The sequence below is a fragment of the Benincasa hispida genome, chromosome 2 (assembly GCF_009727055.1).
Source record: "Benincasa hispida cultivar B227 chromosome 2, ASM972705v1, whole genome shotgun sequence".
NCBI classification, from domain to species: domain Eukaryota; kingdom Viridiplantae; phylum Streptophyta; class Magnoliopsida; order Cucurbitales; family Cucurbitaceae; genus Benincasa; species Benincasa hispida.
Window position 1 is genome coordinate 45,632,695 of NC_052350.1, and position 22,010 is coordinate 45,654,704.

A 22,010-nucleotide genomic window follows, 5' to 3' on the forward strand; every position below is an offset into this window, starting at 1 on the left:
TACGATGCCTGAGACAGGGCTAACCATTTGTTCTTGCGATCCCGAATGATCTGAATCCTGAGAACATACTGTGCCGCACCTAAATCTTTCATTTGGAATTGGGCAGCTAGCTAACTCTTAATGTCAGTTAGATATCCTATATCATTCCCAATGAGTAGGATATCATCCACATACATTACCAGGAAAGTACTGAGCTGTTGATGATCTTCTTGTAAACACAAGGCTCATCAACGTTCTGGTCAAAGCCAAACGACTTGACAGCAGTGTCAAATCTGATGTTCCAAGACCGAGATGCTTGTTTCAGCCCATAAATGGACCTATTAAGCTTGCAAACACTTTGCTCTTGATCTGGAACTACGAACCCCTCTGGTTGAGTCATATAGATGGTCTCCTCAAGATTACCATTCAGAAAGGCAGTCTTGACGTCCATTTTCTATATTTCATAATCATAAAATGTGGCTATGGACAGGAGAATTCTGATAGATTTAAGCATGATTAACATGTGAGAAAGTTTCCTCATAGTCAACTCCCTCAACCTGGGTATAACCCTTTGCTATGAGTCTAGCCTTAAAGGTTTGCACCTTTTCATCTACACCTCTCTTTCACTTATAGGTCCACTTACACCCAATAGGTTTGACCCCACAGGTGGATCAACAAGCTCCCAGACGTTATTGAAGTACATAGACTCCATTTCCTGGTTCATGGTCTTAACCCATTCATTTTTGTCAACATCCTCCATTGCTTTCTTAAAAGACAACGGATCTTCGACCCCATCATTCGTAATGATGTTTTGGGCTTCAGTCAAACCCTGTAGCGATCCGGTGGGTTCATAACCCTCCCACTACGTAGAGCAGTCTCAACTCTTGAGCTGGTTGACTAGACGTCCCAACCTCAACAACTCTTGTTGATCTGTCGGCCTGTTCAACAACTCTTGTTGAACCCTCAGTAATCTCAGTCTCACTTGAGATCTCACGTAAAACGAGCTTACTTCATGGCTTATGATCCCTCATGTGATCTTCTTCAAGAAGATAGCATTAGTGTAAACAAACACTTTGTTCTCACTTGGATCATAGAAGTATCCTCCTCTCGTTTCCTTGGGATAGCCCACAAAGAGGCAAACCTTCGAACGTGGTTCCAACTTCTTTGGGTTAGTCGCTAGCACATTGGCCGGACATCCCCAAATCCTGAAGTGGCGTAAACTACCTTTACGGCCTCTCCATAACTCAATAGGTTTTCAGAAACACTTTTCTCTGCCTGCCACGCGGGTGACCTGGGTTCGATCCCCGACAACAGCGCCAGAACAACTCTTATCAATACTAAAACATAGCAACAATGGTAAGTCCGAGTCGATCTGCAGAGAAGCGCGATTGGTTTCGTTAAGTTAGTTTTCTAACCAAAGAGATGAATTAAAAGGATAAATGTAATCTATAATAGGAGTCTATCTAATTTCTAGAGCAAGAGGGAGTTCCTATGCAGTTTCTTTCATTAGGCATTAATTAATTACACTGAATCTGTCAACCCCTCAACCTATTAGAAATTCTAATAGCCCAATTAGCCAATTTTGATAAAAATCCAAACCAGCCCGAATTCAGTTTAAAAAATTTTCTTCCTAACGACATACAAGTTAAAACTGAAAAACGTTAAGAAAAGGTTCAATTGTTGAGACATACTATAAGTCAGAAAGTCATATCTTATAGCATGATTTATTTGGAAAAAATTATAATAAGGCATACATATATTTGGTCAGAAAAAATCTAGACTTTACACATGCGATCCTAATACGTGCAACTTAATCAATCAATATTGCATAGGCTATGACGATTTTGCAAACAAGAATTTTAACAAATTAATTTGTTAGAAAAATTCATCGAAACTCTATTAATATTAAAACGAATCGATCCAAAGAATTCACAAGAGTTCAGTTAATTTAATTAGAAAGCCTTCAATAAATTAAACATAAGGCTCTTGCTCAAAGAAATTAGATAGAAATTATCTCTCAATTCATAGACAAATCAAGAACGAACCTCCAATCCATCGATTACAACCCAAAATAAAAAGCAAAACTAACCTAAGGATACTAAAAATTGAAGGGAATAGAAGAAGAAGGAAGTCTAACTTTGGCCTCCATCAATTTGGCCTTCTAAGTTCAACATTCACCTCCAAGAATCAGCATAAATTGACCTAGGGCTGAGGATAATTATATATAGAGATCAATGCAGCGTTGCAATGCTTAGAATAGCATTACAACGCTGGTGCGGCTGAAAGGAGGCGTCAAGCAAGAAGTCCAACGCATGGCTAATGCTCACTTGCGCACGCGCCTCGTTGCTTGTCCGTCAATGGTCGCAGCGTTGCAACGCTTCCTTAGAGCATTGCAATGCTGCGACCATTGACGGACAAACAATGAGGAACGCTGCGACTATTGACGCGACCATTGCAATGCTCTAGAGAAGCGTTGCAATGCTGATGCTTCTATCTTCAAGCATTGAGATGCGTTGGAATGCTAGTGATGATTCAACTCCAGAGCGTCGTGACACTTGGAGTAGCGTTGCAACGCTAAGTCCACTGCCAGATGCTCTCTACTCGCTGCTTGATGACTCGATACTCAAGCTCGTTCACTCGATAGCATTTTCTTGATTATTCGATAGACTTTTACTCGATGGTACTCGATGATGCTCAATGGCTGATCATACGCGGTGGAAACTCGATGGCATTTTGGTAATTTTAGCTTTTGTCCGGGTGTTCAAATCAACTCCAAATTGTTTCAAATTAATCCTGTTCTTCACCAAATGACTAATTCTACCTCTTGATTGCTTGATATCTACCAAATAAGGAAATAAATACGTAAAATCTAATATCGAGCTCGAATTAAACTAGGAATAATAGCTCTTTTTGAGAGCTATCATGTATCTACAACTAATGGTTTATAAATATATTGTCATGCACCATTTTGAACGGTAATGTTTTCACTAATACATTATTTTTAAATTCACGGTTTTAGTCTGCCCACTAAGAATTTGTTTGATAACTATTTGACTTTTGATTTTTAGTCTTTGAAAATTAAATCTGTAAACACTCATTCCACCTCTAGTTTTATTGTTTTGTTATCTATTTTAAAAATCAAGTCAAATATTGAAAACTAAAAAAATGTAGTTTTTAAAAGTTTTTTTTTTGTTTTTTAAATATAGTCAAGAATTAAATTTTTATATTAAAAAATATACAAACTATTATAAGAAAAAGAGAGAAAATGGACTTAATTTTAAAAAACACACCTACCAAATAGGGAATAAGTAATTTACTTCTAGATTAAATATTACATTTTAAACTTCATAATCTTACTATACATCTTAAATTCTTTTCCTAAATCTGTAATTTAACAAAATCTGGAAAATACTTAATTCAATAATAATAATAAAGTATATTTTTCTTTTAAGAAAAAAAAAAGGAAAATTAGTTTTTATTATGTTTAATTTACAATTTTTTTCCCAAAAAAAACAAAAATTATTGATCGTATGTAGTGTCATTGACGATTGTACGACTGTAGCATTCACCAAATATGATGGACATAATTGGAAAAAATAAAATTCCTTGTGGAGATTTCCACGTGTTCTCTTCTGATACGTCTGTCAGCGGATTAGAATACATGATGGGCACATCCGATTACTCTCTAAACGACCTCGATCGCGCCTCTCTCTCTCTCTCATCGTTTTTCCTTCTCCTCCTCTTCACGGCCACCAGCCTCCGTCACTTTAGGCTTCGCCAGTCAACGGCCGGTCAAAACTCTGACGAATTAGGTTTGCTACCATGATTCCCTCGCTATTTTCCTCTTGTTAATTCTCGTCTCTTTCAGTTTCTAGGGTTTAATTCTGTATTTGTTTCTCTATAATGCCATAGGGCTTTGGTTTTATTCGATTGTAATTTGTAATTGTGGTGTCTTTTATTGCCTAATGAGATATGCGTTTAAAATGGGATTTGGGTTTGGAAGTTCTCGGCATATTGAGTTTCTTAACTATGACAAGTTTTATGCTTTCTGTTTAAAATATGACTTTTTTTTTCTCTGTCATTTGCAACGTTTTTAATTCAATTACTTAAATTTGTCTCTAAATTATAGGTTTTGTTTCATTTTCTGTGTAACACCAAGGAATTTTGGTGCTAAATGTGTGAGAAATGACAGTGTGATCATGATAAAGTGAGGTACTTAATCGTATTTAGATGCCTAAATAAGTGGTTTTATATGTATCGTACTGTTAGCAATTTTAACTTGTATGATAGATTGCACTTGTTAGATATAAGCATCTTCCAAGATGTCTATTACTTTAGGGAGATTTCAACAGTTTGTGGGTTGGACTACTCCCCTTCCTGGTTCTGCCGATTTTGATGTTGGATTTTTGCTTTTGAGTGAAATTAGTCGCTAGACAGTAGAGTTTTTGAGGTTCAGTTTTTTGGTGGCTGGACCTAGAAAGGTCAATTCCAATGACTTCCATTCAAAGGAGACACCGGTTTACATGCCTATGATTCATGACCTCAATGATGTGATATTTGCCAGGAGTCAAGCAAAGATTTTGATCACGTTCTTCTCCACTCACTTCTTAACTGTTCTCTCTCTCTCTCTCTCTCTCTTGTGGAACATATTTATTTCCAAATGCTTTTAGGTGGGTTCACGGTTAACTTCTGGTGGTATGTTGATGACGACTTTTTGGAATGTTGGCTACCTCTCCATCTTTCAGGAAATCTGGAGATGAATGGGCAACTTTGAAAGTGTGGCAGATGTTAATGAGTTTTGGAATTGAACCTTTTTCTAGCATAAACTTCCTGTGGCCTTCTTTTTATTAAATATTTAGGGAGTGCGTCTTGGGTTTCGGGACCAAATGAGGTTTTGTGAAGGCTGTTGCTATCTTGTGGTGAAAAGATGGCTGCATCAGTAATTTATGATTGACCCTTTTCTTTCTCTCGTGAGCTCTTATGGATTACAAGTTAATGATATTTTTTTGGTTTGAAAATTTGTTGCAGATTGCATTTAAATTGCATTGGGAGCAAAAATGAATGGTTCTTTCCCTTTTATATTGGGTCTCATATTGGATACATAACTTGGATTTACACATTGGATTAGATGGATGCAATGGTCGAGGTTGATGGGTTGGCTCATCCTGCAGTTGTAGATGATAGTGATGTTGACCCTCATGAAGGTGAACTTAACACTGTTGAAGATTCTGTTCTTCATGATGAAGACGGAATGATCGAACCATATGTAGGCATGGAATTTGAATCCGAAGGCGACGCAAAGACCTTCTACGATGAATATGCTCGACGCTTTGGTTTTAGTTCAAAACTTGGCCAACTTAGTCGTTCTAAATCTGATGGAACCATAGTTGCTAGAGAATTTGTATGTGGTAGAGAGTGTTCAAAAAGAAAATCTGCTGATAGTTGTGATGCAATGCTTAGGATAGAGTTGAAAGATCAGGATAAATGGGTTGTCACAAAGTTTGTGAAGGAGCATAGTCATTCTACTGTCAATTCTAGTAAGATGCATTATCTAAGGCCACGCAGGCATTTTGCTGGTGCTGCAAAGACCATGACTGAAGCTTATACTGGTTCAGCAGGTGTTCCCAGTGGTGTCATGTCTGTATTAATGGATGACGACCGTGTACCTGCAGAGAAAAATCGTGGAGGTAGAACTACATCTCAAGCAGAAGCAAATCGGTCGCTTAATAATCCTTCAACTATGAATTATGCCATTAGGAATGCTGGCCGAAAGAGGACACTGGGGAGGGATGCTCAGAATATGCTGGAATATTTTAAGAAAATGCAGTCTGAGAATCCTGGATTTTTTTATGCAATTCAACTTGATGAAGATAATCGTATGGCTAATGTATTTTGGGCGGATGCAAGGTCTCGAGCAGCTTACAGTCATTTTGGTGATGCAGTTACATTGGACACAATGTACAGAGTTAACCAATTCAGAGTTCCCTTTGCTCCATTCACTGGAGTGAACCATCATGGTCAGACAATTTTGTTTGGATGTGCTTTACTTCTTGATGAATCTGAGGCTTCTTTTGTTTGGTTGTTCAAAACATTTCTAACAGCAATGAATGATCATCAGCCTGTTTCAATTACCACTGATCAAGACAGAGCCATACATGTAGCTGTTGCTCAAGTGTTTCCAGAAGCCCGACACTGCATTAGCAGATGGCATGTCTTAAGAGAAGGTCAGCAAAAGTTAGCTCATGTATGTCTCACACATCCGAATTTTCAAGTTGAACTTTACAATTGTATCAACTTGACTGAAACTATTGAGGAATTTGAGTCAGCTTGGAATTGTATCATTGAAAAATATAATTTAGGAAGAAATGATTGGCTCCTATCATTATATAATGCACGCGCTCAGTGGGTTCCTGTGTATGTCCGTGATTCATTTTTTGCTGTTATATCTCCCAATCAAGGATATGATAATTCCTTTTTTGATGGATATGTGAATCAGCAGACCACATTACCATTGTTCTTTAGACAGTATGAAAGAGCTTTAGAAAATTGGTTTGAAAAGGAAATAGAAGCAGACTTTGATACCATGTGCACTACACCTGTATTGAGGACACCGTCTCCTATGGAGAAACAGGCAGCAAATCTTTATACGAGGAAAATTTTTGCAAAATTTCAAGAGGAGCTTGTTGAAACTTTTGTCTATACTGCAAATCGAATTGAAGGTGATGCAACGCTTACCACTTTTAGGGTTGCTAAATTTGAGGATGATCAGAAGGCATATGTTGTTACGTTGAATTATCCAGATATAAGAGCTAATTGTAGTTGTCAAATGTTCGAGTATTCAGGCATTCTTTGCAGACATGTATTGACCGTCTTCACAGTAACTAATGTACTTACATTACCATCTCATTACATCTTGAAAAGATGGACAAGGAATGCAAGGAGTGGACTTGGATCAGATGAGCGTGCTATTGAGTTACATGGCCAGGAGTCTTTATCGTCAAGGTTTAATAATTTATGCCGAGAAGCAATCAGGTATGCAGAGGAAGGGGCAACTGCTCCAGAAACTTATAATGTCGCCATAACTGCACTTAAAGAAGCTGGGAAAAAAGTAGCCATTGTAAAGAAGAACGTAGCAAAAGTTACACCTCCTAGCTCTCAGGTTAGTGGGGCTGGCTATGATGAGAGGAAGACCTCAGCTTCAGCGTCAGATGCAACTCCACTGTTGTGGCCTCGTCAAGATGAAGTTATGAGACGATTTAATCTTAATGACGCAGGTCCTCCTATCCAATCCATTGCTGATTTGAATTACCCACATATAGCTCCTGTGTCCCTTCACAGAGATGATAATCCTCCTGACCACATGGTTTGTTCATTTAATTTTGCTTATTTCTTGGTTCAGAATTGTGAATATGATAAAGTTTCTAACATTGTCATTTGGTTAGGCTGTTCTGCCTTATCTGAAATCAATGACTTGGGTGATGGAGAATAAAAATTCAACCACAGGAAATAGAGTTGCTGTTATCAACCTGAAGGTACTAAAAGACGCATGATTTTCTTTTCCTGGACTTTTCAAAGAACTTTCAAGAAGTTATGATTTTTTTAGGTTTGCTGTTCTGATCTCATTTGTTTGACTTGGCACTGGTGCGGGGTGCTACTATCGTATTTGAGAACTTATTTGAAATTCACTGTCCCGCCTATTAATAATAAGCTTCTTTATTACGATTACCTTTGTAGCTACAAGACTACAGTAGGACTCCGTCTGCAGAATCGGAAGTTAAGTTTCAACTCTCAAGGGTCTCTCTGGAACCAATGTTGAGGTCTATGGCATACATCAGTGAACAGCTCTCAACACCAGCTAACAAAGTTGCTGTCATCAACTTGAAGGTACAATACTGAATGCATCTAATTTTTTGAAGTTACCTGATTTTTATGTCTCATATAAGTGTTAGGTTTTAGTAATGGAACATTCAATGGTCTAGGTCTATTGCTAAATATTAGCAATTGTGTTCCTATTTTAGAAGCACGAAGGATATGTAGTGTTCCTCTATTCATGGTTGGAGGGTGTTTACATTGACTCTTAACAGTTCTGGTGACTCTTTAGTCTTTATGTATGCTATATGCATTGCTTTTTTACTTATAAATGCCTTGTGGTTACTCTTTCTGTAAGCTATACGCTTTATTATTTTATGGCCTATTTGGATTGATTAGAGAATAAATGTTTTTTTTACGACCTTACTCTAACAGGATCTGTTCTATAGGTTATACAATTGTGTCTTTGAGTTCTAAGGAGAATAAATGTTTTTTTTAAAAAAAGTCATTTTTATTTAAACTCTTTTTATAAAAACGATTTATATACACTTTGAAAATGTTTTAAAAGCTATTTTTAGTGATTGTCAAACACTTCAACTTTTTTCAAAATGACTTATTTTCAAACTTAAATACTTGAAAAGTTAAACCAAACAAACCTTTATAAATGCATTTGCATATTCTGAAATCTATTCCATCTCAGCTTCAAGATACCGAGACAACTTCTGGAGAGTCTGAGGTTAAGTTTCAGGTCTCTAGAGATACATTGGGTGCAATGTTAAGGTCAATGGCCTACATTCGTGAGCAGCTTTCAAATGCTGTGAGTATTTTTTGCCAAAACCTTTTCTTTTTATTTTCCTTTCCTTTTTGTTGCTAGTGTCCAAAGTATCATGAACACCTATCTATTTGTAATTTTATAAATATATATATATATACTGTCTCTTATACACATCTAGATGTGTATAAGAGACAGATATATATATATATAAGTAGATAACTTCATCAATGAACTGCTGGTTAACCATGTTTTGTTGATATCCCCAAAAGGATGTACACTGCAACATCTTGAGATCCGTTGATTCTATGGAAGTTTAAAAGGGAAGTGGAAATTCTTGGTCCACATAGTTGACTTGTGGAAAATTTTGTTGGTTGGATATGGTCTTAATGTCATCTCATGCTTTATGGTATCCTGGAGTCATGAAAATCTTTTGATCTTTGTGACATTTTACTAGCACCATTTTGAAATGTTATCATATTTGCAAAAGTCAATTAAAGAATGGCTGAGACTCAGTCCTCGCACCCACACAATTTTTACAATAAAAAAGGAGAAAATAAATAGGTCGCTACTTGCTAAGATTACATAAACAAGGCAGATGGGATATTGTTTGTGAACACATAGTAGCTAAATGAGTATCTAGCTTGCTAACCTTCTTGGCAACTTCACTTTCCAAGTGTCTTAAAAGTTGACTGGAGTTTATTCAGTCCTATCTCAAGTTTGGGAAGTGTTTTGTAAATAATAAAAAGCAATGTTTAATTGCCATACCTAGGGTTTAGTTGTTAATTTTTACTCTGAAAATACTTCATGTTCTTTTTAGGGGGAAAAAATATTATAATCCCTAAACCCTTCATCGGTGTTTGAGCAACTTACATAATGTCGACTAATCTCATAACACAATCACCTCATATGATAATCTCGTAACACAATCACCTCACTTGATCCTCCTACAACATTTGGTTGTTAGAATGTGAAGTTTTAATATGTCCTAAATAGGTGGTTGCCATTAAGATTAAACCAATTCCTCCAAGTCAACCAAATTTTCATCCATGAAATCACCAAGTGAAGGATATATGTGGTTTATTCTTTTCTTATTGCTTATATGTTTCCTCACATAGATGCATTTCATATTTTGCATATTTCTCTTTTCCCTTCGAAGATCCAAATCCCGTTGAGAAAAAAAGAGGAAAGTAATTGTAATTTGAGAACCAGATCCAAAAAGTCTGGAATGGGTTATTGGAATGCTGTTTACAACTTTTGAATATCTGAATTGTGCCTCTTTTTTTTCTTTTTCTTTTTTTCTTCCCCTGTTCTTACTTCTGTCAAACACTTATTTGACAGGCTGAGTCAGAACCTCTTGCAAAAAAGCAACGGAAGTAAGAACCTCATAGACACAGCTGCACATCTTACATCCTATATTTCTGAAACATCCCAATGGCGATAGCTAAAATGCTTGCTAAATCTGTGAAGATTTAAGAATGATTTACACCCCCCCTCCCCCCCAACAACCCCTTTTAGTCTAGGCTAGCCACATTTCCCTCTGTAGATGTACATGTAACACTAGATTCAAGCATCCAATGGTCCTAAGAGTCATCTTGTTGGGGCAGTGAGGGACCATATTTTATGATGCCCTCTAGCAATAGAATAGCTCCATTAGTTAGCTTGGTTTCTTCTCAATTCATGATAATTCTTAGAGATTGCTGGCGACCTCCGATATTGGTTTCTGCCGAAAGGACTGTTGTTTTTCCATTTTTATTGAAGCTTGTTGACTTCTCACTGCCCTGCCCTCGGTGCAACTGAGTCGGAGCTTTCAGCTTGCTTGCTTTCTGCCGAGGAAGGATAGAAATGGAGATCGTCGCAATCTGAATCCAAAGAAGCTGATACTCACTTGAGTCGCTAACAAAGGTCCCCCCCCTGTTTTTTTACTTCTGCAAAGAGGGTCCAGCGTGTATTGTACATAAGGGTCAACTGATATGTCTGCTCAAATGTGATAATAAGACATCAATTTCTGTGTTATTAATGTGTTTTATTTCTTTGTTGGGGTAATGGCTTTTGGTTCAGACTGATTTTCTCTCACTCATCAGGACATGGTCTGATGTTGATACAAGTAAATTGTAGATGAATAATCGTTGTAACTTTCTCTCACCTTTTCCATTTTCTTAAAATCAAAAAGTGATTCGAACCTTTGACTTATAAGAAAGGAGTAATGTACTGATTAAGTGAACAAATATTAATGTTGACAATCTTCTCAAATATTGTAGGTGATATGTTGTTTGCCTATAGGTGAAGATTTTAATCTAACATAGAAGTTTAAGTAACCTGATATTTACTTAGAGGAGGTTACTCAAAGGAGGAAAAGTTGACTTTTATTAAATCATCAAATGCTCTAACCACATTCTCTTTAAATTTATGTGGTTGAAACTTGAAAGTTGAGGTTTCTCGAGAAAAATGATTACTTGCCATAATAGGTCAAAGTGGTTTTTTTATTTTATTTTCATATTTTGAGGGTGGACAACTTTTTCATTATACAAAGAAGATTAAAATCAACCTAGAAAGTTATTTTGAGTAATTGCTGAACATTCTAAAATGACTTATTTTTTTAAAGTAAACACAACATGTATTTTAAATACACCCTTAGAGGTATTTAGAGCAAAGTCTATTCAAAGACTATAATAACCACTTCTTACTATAATAAATACTATTTTATCGTTTCTAATTAATTACAGTTAACACTATTTGAAAATCCACATTTACTACCGTATTTACTATTTTACATTTATCATTTTTTTATTCTTTGCTACATAATTTACTATTTTTTTCTTAACCTAAAATAGTTTACACCTCAAACACATACTATTATAACCCAAACTAATATAATCTACACAAACAAACTATTATAGTTCAACCATAATAACGTAAGACTATAATAACCAATTCTTTATCCCAAACGTGCAATTGCATCCAAGTTTGTGCTATGACTTAATCTTCATCTAATTTTTTTTTTTTTTTTTTGGTTGATTCAGTCATATTTTCTCATATTTGAGAAATGAGGATAGATACAAAACAATCAAACTATATTTACTCATGGGGAACTTTTCTTGTATTTTTAAGTTTTTAGCAATCTTTTCTTCCTTATATAAGTACCACATTTTGTTTCTTTATACAAGAAGTATAGAATTAATATCATTACAGTTTTTATCCAAGTACTTTTACCCAAAAAATAAAAAATAAAACAAACCAAGAACCAAAAATTCCCTTTGGACCTCATCTAGTAGCTTAAAAGAGTTGAAGGCATAATTACAAGTCACTAGACAACTCCAAATACCGCAATTGACAAATATTGACACAAAAATAAAAAGTCGTAAACATTATATCTTACTGTTTTATATTTTATAGATGAGCCAAGGACACAACCATATTAGTGGACTCGGCAAAGAAAAACCAAAATTTAATTCATTCCTAGGTATAGCAACTTAGAATACAATTTTAAAGGTTCAAATACTTTAGCTTAGTTCCTAAAATAAATTAATTTCTGAAATTTTATCTTTCATCTAATCAAATTAAATCTAAAATTTATCCCTTTAGTTACATTAATTTACTTTTTTTATCAATCCAATTCTCTCTACTTCAGAGTTTGGATTTCTCTCTACTTCAGAGTGCACTTTCAATGTCCAATATTGTTTTTTTACTTTAATTTTCCTCAAAATTAGTCAAACAATAATAATTTTTATGTAAGAAAATACTGTGAATATGTTCTCAAATTCTATAGAAAAAATGCTAAAAAAAAATTGAAAAAAATTAAAGATTTATTGAAAACACGGCCCAAAATTTAACAAATCTAAGGGTGCAGCATCAATAAAAAGGTTTTAAAAGAATGATATAAGGAATTTCAAATAATATAACTTGGCATTGCACTAATATGGTCAACTTTTACAAGACATTGGCATTAATTAACAATTTCAAAAAGGGAAGGAAAAAAGAAGAGAAAAATCATTCACATAAGTTTTGACTATTCAGTGACCAACATCTGGAAAGAAAATTTAAGCACAATCTGGAAAACCTTCATAATGGAACATAGAGTACTATAGAACAACTTTCCAGTCTACTCATAGATGTCAAATGGGAGGCTGCCTGGGAACTGAATATCTTCTAAAATATAATTGAGCATCCTAACATTACAGTCTTAACTGTTAGAAGTTTCATAGAACAAGATTTAATATCCACAAATTTATTACTAGTTCTTACTTGACCAAAATCGACTATAATAATAATAAGAAAAAATTAGTAAAAAAGGGAATGCACACTCCTAACTTCAGAAGAATTTAAGTTCTACAAAGTTTGAAAGATGGGAATTTTTCGATCATTAAATCTCTTGCCTTCGGGTCGAATTCCTTCTTCACTAAGAATACAGAGAGTAGGGGGGCAAAAAAGCTAAAAAGTTAAATGAATGCACAATTCTCATGAACATTTGTACTTGCCCACAGCCAGAATGTGATCAACTCAATGTTCAGTTCTCACTATGGGGTGAAACAAAGCAAACTTCTTCGGCAACAAGAAGAATATAAAACAGTGACCAGGCCTAATCCGTACCAGTTTTGGAGTTGCATGCCCCCTTTCTTAGAAACACAAGTGGGCCTCTAAACTTTGCTGATGCCAAATATATCTACAAGCTTCTATAATCTATTACAGTGACTTCATCATCAGGTGCGTCTAGGTCTTGATAACTGCATGATATTTTGTTGTTAGAAATACATCAGAAAGAACTTTTACAAATAAACTTATACCAAGAAGCATCGAAGCATATGTTGGAAAAATGTGTCAGGTGATTGCTTGGTTTCTATATGTAGTAATAGAACTCTCTAAAGTTTCAGGAGTTATGATGTTACCGTATAATATAGGTCCCACAATATTCCTTCACACTTCTTTATCCACAAGGGTATGGATTATTAAAACACTTCTTTATCCACAAGGGTATGGATTATTATTTTCAAGTTGACTTTTATGAGCTGCATAGAGAAATTTAGATTAATCTGCCTAGACAGTCTACTGTACCTGAATACAACAAGGCAGGCCTATGAAAGCAACATTACAAAATGAGACCATATCGGTAGTTAAAATCAGAGCAGTTATACCTTCGTATTCGACGAGGATCCTGTCGAAAACCTGACGATAGGGCAAGGATAGGAGCAGATCCACCTAATTGGGGTCCTGGCCTTCCATTTCTACCACCACCCTCAAAAGGAGGTGGACCTCCTTGTTCCCGCAACATTCTCATTGCAACTTCAGGCGGAGCAGGGACAAAAGGTCCTAATGGACTGCGACAAAACATAAAATGTAAGATTACCGAGAATGCAAAGGGCACAAAAACGCTGAGCAGTTAAGTCAACATACCCAGCACCAGGAACGGGCATAAGCACTGGCGGTGGTATTTCAGATGCAAAAGGAGCAACGTGTCTTCCTTGTCCACCAAAAGTATCAAACATAGGATCATCAATTTTTCCACCATCCGTACCATCATTTGCTGATTGGAAGTCACTTGATTGTGGGTTCTCAGATCTATCAAATCTGTCACCCCCATTAGCCCAATTATCGCGGTCCCTGCGATTACCTCTGTCATCCTTCAGCCGACCATCTAAATTCATCCTACGTCTCGGTGGCTTATCCTTCTGCATAAGGACAGTCTCTTAATGGATTAAAAAGAAAAGGAAAGGAAAGCCAAAAAGAAATCAATTCTATACCTAAAATATTGCTAGACTGCACATATTAGCACATATTAGCACATATTTACATTGTCAGTCCAAAAAGTGGGACACTTCACACACTACAAACTAGGCATACCAAAAACCTATAGGATAAATACCCATTAGAACCGTATGATGACGAAAACAACAATCACCCAACAAAATGAAGTGAAAAATATGTTCTTATACCACCTTATAGTCAATAGTTGTGGATAAGATTAACACTAACCAACCATTCTACTGTCCTTTATGTATGTTTGCATGTGTAGTAGTTTTTATTACAATATTCAATAAAACAAGGGGATCACAATTTACACACGCCTAACTAGGGGGAAAACTGAACCTTCTATTCTTCTGTCCTTTACGTCTGTTTGTGTGTGATAGGCTTTGTTTTTTCTTGTTATTCTTCAAGGGGGGAAGTTCTGCGGTGATGAGACATGAAAACTACTGATCCAACAAAGGAAAGTTTACTATTTTTTGTTATCTAATATGTTGTCACAGGCAATGCAGCAGTTCTATGGTGATGAGGCATGAAAATTACTGATCCAACAAAGGAAAATTTACTACTCGTTGGTACCTAATATAACATACCGGAAGTGATTGTTGCATGACAGGCGTCCCTCCAGGAGCATCTGCATCACTGTGAAGAATTAAGGTATTAGTCAATAACAGCTTCCATCAATAGTGAGGGAGAATCACTGTCAGAATTTCACTTACTTCATGTAATTTTGGAAATACAGCTCTTCACGCACTTTTGAAGTCAGCTCCATCACGAGCTCTGGATGTTTCAAGTTAAGATGCTTATGTACAAACTCAGGGGCATGAAACAGCTTAGTGCAACCCTTGGCTCCACAGCCATATTTCCATCCATATTTTTCATCTCTTATCTTGCGAACATATGGATCAAAAGCTTCAAGAGCAGCAGCCTCTATTTTATCCTTGGCAGTCATCACTTCCAACAGATCCTGACCTCTCAACCTCTCTTGCCAACGCAAGTCAAGTTTCTTTTCCCACTCATCCGCACCACCAGCCATGTTAGAGTTCTTCCCCTCTTCTCTTACATGACGAAGACCTTTAGCTTCTCTTGTCTCTACCATTCCATAGTAATCTACACCATGGATGCGCCACAGATATGTGAGAAGCGTGTCCAATAGCTCAACACCCTCCAAGCCTTTCACAGTTGTCAGCCCCCTTATGATTATGACTGGGCCAGAAGAGCCACCATGTGCTTTTTCCCGACCTAGTTTGTCACTGTCAGAACCACTTAAAATATTTTCTTCTATTCCTTTCTCAGAATCAAGTTTACGGACAAGAGCTTGAGCTTGTTCAATGTCAATCTGGATTCTTCTTGGTTCCGAACTAACAGGGTGGGCCTTAGGAGCAGCAGAGAGAAGATCCATTTCTTTTGCTGGTCCTCTACCATGACGCCTCCGTTTGCCATCATTGTCTGCTTCATCATCTGAATTTGGTTCACTAGCATGCCCTGATTTATTTGTAGCTGCTGCATTAATCCCTGGACCTCTGCATCATAAAATAGAACAGCACTGCTTTACCATCACAACTGAAATTTTCTGAATCCAAACATAATTGTGGAAATTCCAATCTTACAAATCCAGTGTCCCACTTTGCAGGTCAAGCAAAAAATCCTTAGCAGTTCTTTGTGCAAGTTCATTCCTCCTTTACACACCATCCAAATATTAGAATAAACCACAAGAAAAAATAAATAAATAAATAAATAATATATATATATATATATATATATATAAAAGAGAAAATCAAGAAAAAATGCCAATTTCATGTCCACTAATTTAAGATGATAAAAATGTGAAGAAATTAACCACAACTATAAGAACTCCATCTTTTGGGGAAGATGATCAGAAAAACACCTTTCAATGACAGTAACTAGGTTGGTCGGATGATATTTGTCTCTCAACCTAAATAGACAAAAGAGATGAATTAGGAAAAATAGCAAATGGAAAGGAAATTCAGATGTAAAATACAAGAAGTACCATTCTTCATCCTTGTGAGAATCAAAAAAAGCTTGTTTCTGGGTTGTAATATACTCTGACTTGTATTCTTGATATCTGAAATCAAAACCGAAGTTGTTCCACAAAAATAAAAAGAACTAAACTCATACAATTAAATCAGAAAAATCAAAAGCACATTTAGAAAATACCTGCGCTCAGCTTCAGCAGGCAGTATATCATCTTCAAGTTCTTGAATAAATTGCTTGTATGTCATCAAGCCTTCTCTGAAATCACAAATTATCATCATTGCATTGAAAGTAAAGTTAAAAGGATGAGGTAAGAACAAGCATTCCAATAAAATTATGAGGCAAATCAAGACAATGAATAAATACAATCTTGCAATACAAAACAGTGCAGGAAATTCGGAGAGGCCTAGTTTAAGCCACAAATTTCAAAACTTTTTTCTAAATGTTGGATAATTATCGACATGAAAGTTGGACGCTTTATTCGGTGATATTATTTACTTCAATTTTACTATAAATTGTATGGTTCCAATGATTCCTAGTCCTACTCAACAAATTTGGAGTTCAACCTTCAAATTAAGGGATAAATATAACTGAATTTGATGCTCGCCCGTGCCGCATTTTTCAATAAGAGCCATAACAAAGTAGAGACGATCAGGCATCCCCCAAATTATACATATATATATATATATATATATAAATGAAGATTACAGAACATCTCTCCATGGCATTGATAAAATAACTATATTTTTTAATAAACGAACTTTACTTCCATATGAATAGTAATTCCAATGTACACAATAATCTTTGTATAGAAAATTACACACTTCAATAGTTTAATTAGATAGACCACAACAAAATAAAGGAAAAGATAAATCAACCCAAAACAACTTTTAAAAATGATATGCACAAAGTAAAAATACAAAACTATTAACCCTCAACTCAGTAATTCAAAGAGGCAATCAAGCATACAAGTCCCCAAATAACTAAAAGAATATTCGAGGGGAAGCAAATTGAATGAGAACAAAAGTTTAATGTAGCACAAAATCAAGCATTTTCTTGTAGGGCATTATCTATATTTCTTCATTGCAATTATGTTCTCAACTTATGTAAGTATAGTACCAATTGACTTGCTGATTTGGGAACTCCTACCAGGAGTACAATCATATTTAAGTTGCAAGTTGTCTTACAACAAGGGAAAGTGTTTTTATTTAAAATTATATATAACCCAGTACTCAGGAAGTCTCTAACCAATCAGTGAAGGATCCTCCCCTTCCCCTTTAATTATATCTCCCAAAAGTGGTCTTAAAAACATTAGTCGCAAAAACAGCACTTCAAATTTGAAAGGAACCACAAATAATGGAGGACAAGGTGCTTTATATGCTAAGAAAAAACCATCCAAACGCCAAAATAGTCAAGCATAACCATCCATCACTGAAGAGAAGAAATAACCCAAAAACATGGTTGCATTTTCAGTAATCGCTGCCTTAACAAAATTCAAATAGAAAAGGCAGAAAAGAAGGCCCGTACAGCATCAAAATTTTGGCAAGATGCGATTCTTCCAAAAGTCAGTTATTTAACTTCAAAACAGCATAATTAGAAAGGGCAAGGGAAAATGTATTTTTCCTACCATACAGCTACAGACAGGAAACGCCCATCGTTTTCCCAATTCAAGAGCAAATTCACTCTCAAAAGCAAGGATTTTACACTCTGTTTTTAATGCCATTGTCAATCCACCCTTTGCAGTTTGCAATAAGCAATGTTTTCTTGTTGCATTGTTATTATAGTTCCATTCCAGACCTAACCTGCTAGCTTGGTCATGATTTACCCATGATATCTTGTGCAGCACAGAAAATAGATCACATGTTCATGCAGAAACTAACACAATAACACTATGTAAGCATTTTCAGAAAGATATCACAGGACTTATCGATTATGTGATAGAGACGACGAATGATTTGTGACTGAATGCTAACCTTTGGCCACCTCCTGCATTGAGTGCATCACCATGCCCACCACGACTAGAATCCCAATCTGGAGAACACAGCTTAGAGAAAATAAGAAAATTGTTTGGGAGTACCTTATACATAACATTGGAAATCCAGATCTAAGCATCAATTCGAACAAAATGTCCGACACTACCAGAGACATACAAATTTTTCTGGAAACATTTCTACAACTGTTAAACACTGAAAAACAGAAACTGGTATTATCCATACAACAATGCAAAATTGAGAGTTAGGAAGCAAGAAGATGCTGAGTTCTAATTCAAAAGCCATAAACAGTACCCGATGCAAAAGATCTCAACATGTGAATTTCCAGATTTATACTGAACTTTACAGATCTAAATAAACTAAAGATTACTTATACGTACTTTATACAGTTTGGCTCACAAACATAGGGAGCTATAGGTCTCCGAAAATAATTGAACTGAAATGTATTGAGAAATAACAAGTTATTCTGCCAGTATAGCATTACTAATTGCCCTATTGAGATATACCATAGGGGGACATCATAAGAATGATATCACATTTAGACAAGAGGACAAAAGATAAAGCCATTCAAAAATCTCTCTTTAATATTAACTCAGTCTGGCATAATCCTGCACCAGAAAAGAAAATGAGAAAAACTCTTCTCCATAAATTGGCTAAAAGGGCTGACACTGGCCAAAGAAATGGGTACAAAACACTATACAACATCTCATCTTCCAAACCAATGAATATTTTTGCATTCGCAACAAAGAATAAGGTGAAATCTCAAAACTTCCCATTGGCCTAATTGAAATTTAAATATATCATGTTCTATAACAATATCTCAAAAATACAAAATAGGCTAAGTTTGCATAAGTATACACCATAGTTATGAAAAGGCTGAGTTTATTTTATCAGTCAATAGAAACACCACCTTGATAGCCACCAGATGAACGACCCATGTACCGACCTAGAGGTCTTTCATCAACATATCCAGGCCGGCCTCGCATTTCCCGCTCGTATCCCCCACCATAATCATAACCAAACCTTGGAATAAGATAAAGTAGATAGATAAATAAATAGAACATATCAATACTCAAATGACAGACCCTAAGCATTAGTCAATAAAAATGCTATGCCCACAGTCATAATACGAGGAACAGCTTTATCAAGGGAAAAAGAACTTTGATTAAAAACTCAAAGCAAGCAATAAACCCAAATATTCGAGAAAAGAAATAAAAATTCAGAACCAAATCCACAAAACACATTAGTATTTAAAAAGTACCGGGGGCACAAATAGAAGATGAACACTGACGAGGGAGCATCAAAAAAGTGAGCAGAGGTGTCCATTGTAATAGAAATTACAACTAGGCCCATTAAGTTAAACGTCGCGCTCTTACATGAAGGTAGGGGTTAGGGGGGTAAAGAGAGGATGGGGATTGAGAAAATACAAGATAGGTGAAGTAGCATCTCTGACTGTTGACACCATTAAGAAAAACATAGAAGGCCTACAACAAGCAGAGCAAAAAACATGGAATGAACATTAATCCTCTATGATATGGTTCGTCCCCTATATATCTATTTGTACATGTAATGGGTTGAGCCATTAAAACTCAAAATGGGATGAAATATTTTGTCTCAAACGAAATGGGAGGAACCATTTATCTTAAAGGCTATGTGTGAAACATTATTTGTCTCATGCGTAAGGTGCTTGTCGAGTTTAATCTTTCTGTTCAAAAATGGCTTCCAGTGTCAGTTAATGGTTCAAACATATGACCTTAGAAGTTCTTAGTAGCAATTAGAACCCCACAACCAATAATTAATAAGAACATTCTCATCATTTAAATGAAAATCAACTCTAGAATCCAAAAATGCCATTTTAATTTCAAATGCAGGGAATTCAGCTCCAAATCTTCAGAATAAGAATTAAGCTCAACAAATCAAAACAGTTCCCCACCCACTCACCTCCTATCGCCAGGCCCGAAACCTCCTCTAGGGCTTCCTTTTCTTCCATCATACCCACCATCATCCCTCCTGGAACGCTTGTAAGGTGGAGGAGGAGACCGTCTGGGAGGCGAGTGTCTACGATCCCTGTAAGGCGGTGGAGGACTAAGACTGCTTCGACGTTTATAATCCCTATCTCTATCTCTATCCCTGTCCCTCGGAGGCAGCGAAGGTGGAGAGCGATTACGATCGTAATTATCACCGCGTCGATACGGAGGACGATCAATATCCCGTTCGTCTCTCCTATCTCTCTCATCTCTATCCCTTCTTCTGGAGGGAGGAGGAGGACCGACAGCTGGCTGCGACGGCGGCGAGGAATGAGGTTGCTCCTCAGACGATTTCTCTTGACGATCACGACGGCGGTCCAACGACTCGTCGGCGGCGGTGGCCATGTTCATAACCTCGGCCATGATTTTACACAGCAATTGAAAAAGAAGACGAAGAAATGAAACCCTAAAACGAACCCAAAGCGTCGGAGAAGTGAGGTCGAGAAAGTCCGGAGTTTCATTCACTGATCTGACAAACGTGTGAGATTAATCCCATGCGGCAGCTCTACGTTTATTTAAGGTGCCTTACAATTTTTATGACGTGGCGTGTTATGATTGGATCGAGGTGCCACGTGAGTACCGTCGTCGCATGCGTCGGACAGGGTTATTTTCGGGCTTTTACTGTACTTTTACTCCCACTTTTCTACCTCCATGTACAAAGGGGAGGGGAGCATAGGTTCTTTTACCAAAATACCCTTAATTGAGTTATGCGCTTTTAGGTAGAAAAATTACCATTTAGATCCCTAAGGTTTGAGTATGATTTTCAAGTTTTGAAAGGTTACAGTCTCATTCTTGAATTTTAAAATTAGTTTTCATATGATTTCTATAGTTAGAAAATGAGTTGTGAGTTTAGTTTTCATTTAGTTCTAGATTTTAAGAAATATTTTTATATTCAAGTTTTCGATAATGTTCATTTTTAATCTTAATTCTCTGTCACCTTTAAAATTATTTTAAGTTAATCAAAAAAAAAAAGTTAACATCAATGACAAATACAATCGTACTCCAAAAATAATAATAATAAGTAAATAGTTAAATGTTAATTAAATAGTTTTAAAAACAAGCAAAAAAAAAACGACAACAACTTAAAATCAATACTATAAGTGTAACCTCTTGAAAATCAATGGATTTGATGGAAACTAAACTTTCTTCCAACCTATGTTGAACTAGAATTAAAAATGGAAAACTAAACTCAAAAGTTTGAAAAAGTTATGTTTTAAACTTTACGTATCAAAGGGGAATTATACTCAAAACTTAGGGACAACAAAATATATTTGTTTCCACTCTTTTTAGTTCAATAATTATTGAGATGGGTATGAAGTCATCAACCTTCTAAACGTTAATCGGTAACTCGTCCATTCAATTTTAATTGGTCAGTACTAAAATAACATAGTATTTGAAATCATATTAGATTTGTGGAAGCCTTTAAAAAATTAGTTTAGCAATGTTCGAAATTCTGAGGTTTACATCAATGATATAAGTGTTAGGATTGCCCTAAATCTCGTGGGTCCTATAATTTGTAATTGTATTGTACAAACAGTTTATTTATTTAATGAAATTTGAGGTATTTTATTCGACATTTAGTAATATTAACCCACAAAACCAATAAACAAACATCCAAGATTATCTTCTGTAGCTTAAACATGTATGGAGAGACATACGGGTGGATTGTGTTTTAGTGGTAATCTGAATGGTCTGTAG

General features: G+C 35.9%; 2 protein-coding genes and 1 long non-coding RNA gene across 3 annotated transcripts; 2 read left to right on the top strand and 1 right to left on the bottom strand.

Moving 5' to 3' along the window:
* The first annotated feature begins 3,654 nt into the window (after positions 1–3,654).
* LOC120071066 (protein FAR1-RELATED SEQUENCE 3) lies at positions 3,655–10,697 on the top strand. The gene is made up of 6 exons (XM_039023091.1): positions 3,655–3,791; positions 5,008–7,342; positions 7,422–7,511; positions 7,714–7,863; positions 8,489–8,605; positions 9,902–10,697. The coding sequence occupies exons 2-6, from the start codon at positions 5,108–5,110 to the stop codon at positions 9,938–9,940; spliced, it is 2,631 nt and encodes an 876-aa protein (XP_038879019.1). The 5' UTR covers positions 3,655–3,791; positions 5,008–5,107; the 3' UTR covers positions 9,941–10,697.
* Positions 8,612–8,925, top strand: LOC120071068. The gene is made up of 2 exons (XR_005480116.1): positions 8,612–8,722; positions 8,759–8,925. It is a non-coding gene; the product is annotated as an uncharacterized LOC120071068 (long non-coding RNA).
* Positions 10,698–12,640: 1,943 nt separating the features above from the next.
* LOC120071007 (serrate RNA effector molecule) lies at positions 12,641–20,796 on the bottom strand. Its single transcript, XM_039022989.1, has 12 exons — positions 20,227–20,796; positions 19,196–19,308; positions 18,268–18,325; positions 16,478–16,552; positions 16,311–16,385; positions 16,188–16,235; positions 15,910–15,978; positions 15,019–15,822; positions 14,893–14,941; positions 13,952–14,226; positions 13,693–13,875; positions 12,641–13,284 (listed from the first exon to the last, which is right to left on the bottom strand). The coding sequence occupies exons 1-12, from the start codon at positions 20,673–20,675 to the stop codon at positions 13,224–13,226; spliced, it is 2,259 nt and encodes a 752-aa protein (XP_038878917.1). The 5' UTR covers positions 20,676–20,796; the 3' UTR covers positions 12,641–13,223.
* Between the last annotated feature and the right edge of the window lie 1,214 nt (positions 20,797–22,010).